At 63.6% G+C, this 6413-nt stretch overlaps 1 protein-coding gene across 1 annotated transcript in view; it reads left to right on the top strand.

Moving 5' to 3' along the window:
- ANK1 (ankyrin 1, erythrocytic) overlaps positions 1-6413 on the top strand; it is a gene marked incomplete at its 5' end in the record, with an annotated part of 15393 nt that overhangs the window by 6391 nt on the left and 2589 nt on the right. The window contains 12 exon segments of the mRNA XM_010186682.1: positions 320-474; positions 590-801; positions 889-1091; positions 1264-1362; positions 1650-1878; positions 2058-2183; positions 2270-2389; positions 2592-2676; positions 2917-2991; positions 3466-3597; positions 3678-3806; positions 5353-5934. Of these exon segments, the coding sequence (XP_010184984.1) occupies positions 320-474; positions 590-801; positions 889-1091; positions 1264-1362; positions 1650-1878; positions 2058-2183; positions 2270-2389; positions 2592-2676; positions 2917-2991; positions 3466-3597; positions 3678-3806; positions 5353-5934 (2147 nt within the window).

The following is a 6413-nucleotide window of genomic DNA, read 5'->3' as shown; positions in this document are numbered from 1 at the left end:
GGGATGGATCTGGGCTCCTCTGGAGTCTGTGCCAGCTGGGACAAGGCCTTTGCCCCTCTCTGTGTCCGGGTGCAGGGGAGGTCCTGGCACAGCGTGCTTCTGGGCTGGGTCATCCCCGCACAGCGGAGCAGTGGCTGTGCTGTGGTAGAAGCCCCAACCAGCATGGTCCTGCCTGGCACAGAGCCCCGATTCCCAGAGAGAGGGGTGTGAGCAATGCTGCCCTCCTCCTCCTCCGGTGGCTGCACAGGGTGGGCAGGTGCTCTGCCCAGCACCCCGGCAGCAGTGTTGGGTGCAAGCACCCTTCCTCTGCTGTCTGCAGCCCCGTCATTGTGGAGATCCCACACTTCGCCTCGTATGGGCGCGGAGACCGCGAGCTGGTGGTGTTGCGCAGCGAGAACGGCTCTGTCTGGAAGGAGCACCGCAACCGCTACGAGGAGAGCTACATGGACCAGCTGCTCAACGGCATGGATGAGGGTGAGCATGCCAGGCGGGGTGGGCTCGGTGTGGCGCAGTGGTGCAGCTCGGAGGGGCGGTGGGGGACAGCTGTGGGCTATGTGTGTGCACACTAATGGCTGTGCCGCCCTCGCAGAGCTGGAGAGCCAGGAGGAGCTGGAGAAGAAGAGGGTCTGCCGCATCATCACCACCGACTTCCCTCTCTACTTCGTCGTCATGTCTCGGGTTTGCCAGGACTGCGACCAGATCGGCCCCGAAGGAGGGTGTTTGAAAAGCACACTGGTGCCCATGGTTCAAGCTACTTTCCCAGACACCGCTGTCACCAAGAAAGTGCGACTGGCCCTGCAGGTGAGCCCCAAGAGCCTGGCCCGGGGCCCAGCTGTGCCCCAGCATGGGGGAAGCTGTCCCTGATGCCCGTGCTCATGCTGCCCACAGGCGCAGCCCGTGCCTGACGAGCTGGTGACCAAGCTGCTGGGGAACCAGGCCACCTTCAGCCCCATCGTCACTGTGGAGCCGCGCCGGAGGAAGTTCCACCGCCCCATCGGGCTCCGCATCCCACTGCCGCCGTCCTGGAAGGACAATCCCCGAGACAGTGGCGAGGGTGACACCACCAGCCTGCGCCTGCTCTGCAGTGTGATCGTCTGCCGCAGGCGAGCGTGCTCGCTGGTGGGGATGGGCTGGGCCGCCACGGTGGGATGCAGCTCCTGGGAGGGAGGAGGACAGGTCATGGCAGTAAAGAGAGCAGATGCCTGGGGGATGCAGACCCCAGGCTTATGGAAGGGCAGTGTGCTCACCATCACTTTCTGCTGCAGGAGGGACAGCCCAAGCCCAGTGGGAAGATATTACAGGCACCACGAAGCTGATCTATGAAAATGAGTGTGCTAACTTTACCACCAATGTTTCTGCCAGGTGAGTCCTGGGTGAGCATATGCTCCGTGGGGATGTCTGCTGCTGCTTGGGCAGGGCAGGTGCCTCCAGCCTTGAGACCCCCGCGCTGCCTCAGTGCAGTCAGGAAACAACGACAACTGGGAGTGCAGAGGGAAGGGTCCACTTGGGTGGGTCCTCATCATGGATGGGGCCACTCCTGTGCCCAGAGCTCTTGGGGCAGCCTCTGCGACGCAGTTTGCTGTGGGGGGCAGCTCTCCTGGTGCCACCAGGCAACTGCCCAGCAGCGCCCCGACCCAGCCCTCCCGCAGGTTCTGGCTGGCCGACTGCCCGCGCACAGCCGAGGCCGTGCACTTTGCCACAATGCTGTACAAGGAGCTGACAGCCGTGCCCTACATGGCCAAATTTGTGGTGTTTGCCAAGATGAATGATGCACGGGAAGGCCGGCTGCGCTGCTACTGCATGACTGACGACAAGGTTGACAAGACTTTAGAGCAGCACGAAAACTTCACAGAGGTGGCCCGCAGCAGGGACATCGAGGTTTGTCCCCAGCAGCATCTGTGGGGGGCAGCAGGGAGAGGGCTGCCCAAGCCAGGGGGAACTGATGCCAGGGGAGGGGCCTGCCCTGGCCCTGGGAGGAGAGTTGGGGTTACCTGCCCTGGCCAGGGCAGGGGAAGCGACTCTGCACAGGGCTGAGCCAGTTTTCTGCTCCCTGCCAGGTGGTGGAGGGGATGCCATTGCACGTCGAGCTCTCGGGGAACCTGGTGCCTGTCAAGAAGGCCACTCATCCCCGCACCTTCCTCTTCCAGTCCTTTCGGGAGAACCGTCTCGCCATCCCCATCAAGGTAGTGGCAGGGTGCCGGGCTGGGCTGCAGCCGGGGCCCCCGCGCCTGCCCCGTACCAGGCCACCTCACCGGGCTCTCGTGCTCAGGTTCGGGACAGCAGCCGGGAAGCCAGCGGCTCCCTGTCCTTCTTGCGCAAGGCCATGAAGTACGAGGACCTCCAGCACGTGCTCTGCCACCTGAACATCAGCATCCCGCCCTGCACCAAGGTCAGTGCTGGGCCTCCAGCACCTCCGGATGATGGCGCAGTGGGGTGCAGGAGGCAGTCCTCGCCATCAGCTGCTCTTTCTCAGCCCCTCTGAGTGGCCACACCATGCGGCTCTGTGGCTGTGGGCGAAGCCGGGGGGCCAGGGCAGAGCCGCTGCCCACTTTTCAAGCTGGTGACCCCATGGTTTGTCCGCACTCTCACAGGGAAGCGGGAGTGAGGAGCGGAGGAGGACACTGACGCCGTTGTCTCTGCGGGAGCGATACAGCATCCTAAGTGAGACCAGTTTCGGTAGGCAGCCTGTTTGACTGCTTGAGCCCTCGCCACCCGCGCACAGGGTGCCAAAGCCAGAGGAAAGGCTGGGCTGGCCCTGCTGTAGCCGCACTTGTGGCAGCTTCCCTTTCCCTGAGGATTTCCTTGGTCCTGCAGGGCAGTGCCGTGCCTATGGGGCTGTGAGACCCTTGCAGCCAGCCCCTCTTTCCCCACCACACTGCAGGGCCCTGCTGAAGCAGTGACTCTGTTCTCCCCTAGGGTCTCTGAGCAGCACAGACAAGGCAGACCAGAAGATGGTGGACATAGCAGAGCAGCTGGGCCTCAGCTGGGCCGGTGAGTCCGTACTCGATGGCTCTGGGGGTGCACAGAGAAGAAGGCTGGAAATGTGCTGTGGGGTGGCATGGATTTGCATTTGGGGTGCATGCAGTCTCCTCTGGCACGGTGGCCTTGCCTCCCAGCATTTCTGCTAAACTGGCACGGAAATTGAGTTTTTTGCAGCCGCGCGTGCGTTCACACGCACACCCCGATGCCAGGCTGAGGTTTTGCTCTGAGCTGTGCGCGTTGCTGCTGGAGGCCCAGCGCTGTCACAGCCACACACCCCCCTACCCACACTTCTCCTTAGCGTGGGACACTGCTGCGCTGGTCACACGTGGGCTTCAACCCCTGCCCTGTCCCAGCGCCTGCGTGCTCTGCCGTGCTCAGTTGTCTGTGATCTGGGAGCCCCTTGCAACATTCCCAGCCTTTTTGGCTGTGGGGAGCTGGCGGTGGTGCTGAGGGGTGCGAGGCTGAGGTGCGGTGTCTCCCCAGAGCTGGCGCGTGAGCTGCAGTTTGGGGTGGACGACATCAACAGGATACGTGTGGAGAACCCCAACTCCCTGCTGGAGCAGAGCATGGCTTTGCTTAACCTCTGGGTCAGCCGTGAGGGCAAGAGCGTCAAGAGTGAGTATCTGCGGTGCTGTGTCTGGGCACGGCTGTGTTCTCCAAGCCACTGTTTCACTGACAATTGCTTCCCCCTGCAGTGGAGAGCCTGTACACAGCACTGAGGAACATCGACCGCAGCGAGATTGTCAGCACGCTGGAGGGCTCCGGCCGGCAGAGCCGCAGCCTGAAGGGCAGAGACTACTCACTCTCGCCGTCCCAGATGAATGGTGAGTCCTGGCTTCTGGCAGGGGCTGCAGGAGGGCCCTGGTCTGTGCTGATAGACCAAGGCTGATGCCTTGCCTGACCAGTGCTGGGGGGCACGAGGCGTTGCCGACAGACACAGCCGCCTCCCTGGGGCTGCTGCAGGAAGCTTGGCCCTGCCATGCTGCCTTCTCAGAAGCTCTCTGGTGAGGCGAACACTCGTTGCTTATCCTAGGGTGCCAGGGAGAGCTGCCTCTGGCTGTGTGAGCTGAGCAGGGCTGGGGAGCTCCCAGCGCCCTGGTGCCCAGGCTGGGTCCCAGGCAGAGCGTGCCTGGGAGGGGGACGCAGCCAGGGCCAGCTGCAGCCCATGCCATCGGGGAGCTGGTGTGGGACAGGGCTTTGTGTGCTGCAGCCCTGCGCTGTGGCACTGCTCCTGCAGCACCGGCTCATTGCTCTCTCCCTCTCTGTCTCTCCCCTTGTTCTGCTCTCTCAAACATGCCACCCAGCGCCATCAGGTGCGGGCACTCCTGTGGGTCACCTCTTGTCACCTCTCTCTGAGCTCATCCTGGCCTCTCCTTCTCTCATCTTCCTCCACTGCCTGTCTCCACTGTCTCTACCTCAGCTGAACCCTCCAGGAGCTGCGTCCTGCTCCAGCGATGCATGTCACCAGGGTCTGCCCCTCTTGTGGCTGCCATGCTTGCAGCGGCCACCCCAGCCCTTCTCCTGTGCTGCCCTGCGCTCCTGCCCTCGCTGGCCCTGCACTGCTTGCCCCCTGCCAGGCACCCGCAGAGGGGAGACGTGCCTGCTCTGTGCTGGGTGTCCCGGCTGTCCCTGTGCCTTGGCTGTGGCTTGCAACTCCCGACTGCCTGGGGAGCAGAGCAGGTTCTCTGCTGATCTCTGGGTGTGGAGAAGGGGTCTAATGGCTCCGAGTTGAAAAAGGCTGAGCAAAGCCACCTGCATGAGTAGGAGTGCCCAGCTTGGCTGAGTCCATATTGGTGTGCCTGGGCTGTGCAGGGGGCCCTGGGTGGTGAGGACCTGACAACTGCTTGTAGCCCTAGAGACACCGCAGGCCCTCGGGGTTGCATGGCATGTACCAGGGCCATCCTTCCCTGCTCACGGTGCCACGTCCAGCCTGCTCCTCTGTGCTGCAGAGAGGGGCCGGCTTTGGAAACCAGTGCCTGCCAGACTCGGCCACCTGAACTGCAGGCTGTCAGCCATCTGGAGCTGGATGGGGGCTGTGGGCAGGGACCTGGGACTGGTGGAGCAGGGCAGCACAGAGGGCACTGTGTCCTGCAGAGTAGATGGGGCATGGTGTGGACCCCAGGCCAGGCTTCCCTGCAGGGAGCGGGCAACCCTCGGGCCTGCGCCAGGCCTGGCAGGGGCGCATAGCAGCACCTGCAGGGACCAGGCCAAGGCAGCAGCTGCCGTGGGCACAGCCCAGCCCCTGGGGTCTGTGGCATGGCCTGTGCCTGGGGCAGGCACCCTCCTGGAGGCTGTTTCCCTTCTTGCCCCACTGTGCTTGTGCGTGCGTGAGATGGCTGCTGGAGATGTCGCCTCTGTCTGCCCATATAGGTTACGCTTCGCTGCAGGACGAGCTGCTGTCCCCCGCCTCCCTGCATTACACGCTGCCATCCCCGCTGCGTGCCGACCAGTACTGGAATGAGGTGGCCATCATGGATGCTATCCCCATGGCTGCCACCGAGCAGGATGCCCTGATGGAGATGTCCGACATGCAGGTGTGGTCCTCGGGGCTCACTCCCTCGCTGGTGACTGCTGAGGACTCCTCTCTGGAGTGCAGCAAGGCCGAGGACTCAGACGCCACAAGCGAAGGCCGGTTCCCAGGGCAGCTTCTAGCAGACACGCATGGCCCAGACCACATGGGCTCTATGGACCTGGTTGAGGATGACACAGTGGACTCAGATGCCATGAATGGCCTGATTGACCTTCTAGAGCAGGAGGAGGGGCAGAGGCCGGAGGGGAAGATGCCAGCCGGTGATCGCCAGCCTGGGACCGGGGAGCAGGACCCGGAGAGTGAAGTCTCTTTTGTTTCAGTTCAGCAGAAGGTGCAAGCCAGGATCACGGCATCACCTACCGTTAGCCATGTCATGGAGAAGAGCACAGACAGGTACCGTGGCCTGGGGCACCGGGGTGGCCGTGGGAGGGGGGCAAAACTGCTTCACCAGCTATCGCCCTGGGCTGGGGCAGCTGCAGCAATCCCCCAGCTTTGCTTGCTTCTCTGCTCATCTCCAGCTCTGGAGCTCGGGCATCCCGGGCAGGCAGAGCAGCGGCTTGGGCCAGGTGCCTTGCACCTTTCTGGAGATGCTCTGGGGGCTCCTTGCAGAGCACTGGGGGCTGCCCCAGGCAGACAGCCATGCCCTGCATGTGGGTTGTGCTTCCTAGTGCCACTTCAGCCTGGGCTGCATCCCCTGCATTCCCAGTGGCACCAGTCCCGTGGGGTCCCTGGCAGAGCCCAGTGCTGCTCCACAGCATTGCCTTGGCCCCTTGAGGCCGTGGGGTGGGCAGGGAGGGGACCTGTGCTGTTGCGCATCTGCATTTTGTGCTGCTTGTGCCGGGCGCCTGGCAGCACCGTGAGTGGGGAGCCCAGCGCCTGGCGGGGTGCAGGCTGCGCCGCC

Source organism: Mesitornis unicolor, unplaced genomic scaffold (genome assembly GCF_000695765.1).
Source record: "Mesitornis unicolor isolate BGI_N332 unplaced genomic scaffold, ASM69576v1 scaffold30800, whole genome shotgun sequence".
Lineage (NCBI taxonomy): Eukaryota > Metazoa > Chordata > Aves > Mesitornithiformes > Mesitornithidae > Mesitornis > Mesitornis unicolor.
This window is presented reverse-complemented; position numbering and strand designations above follow the sequence as displayed.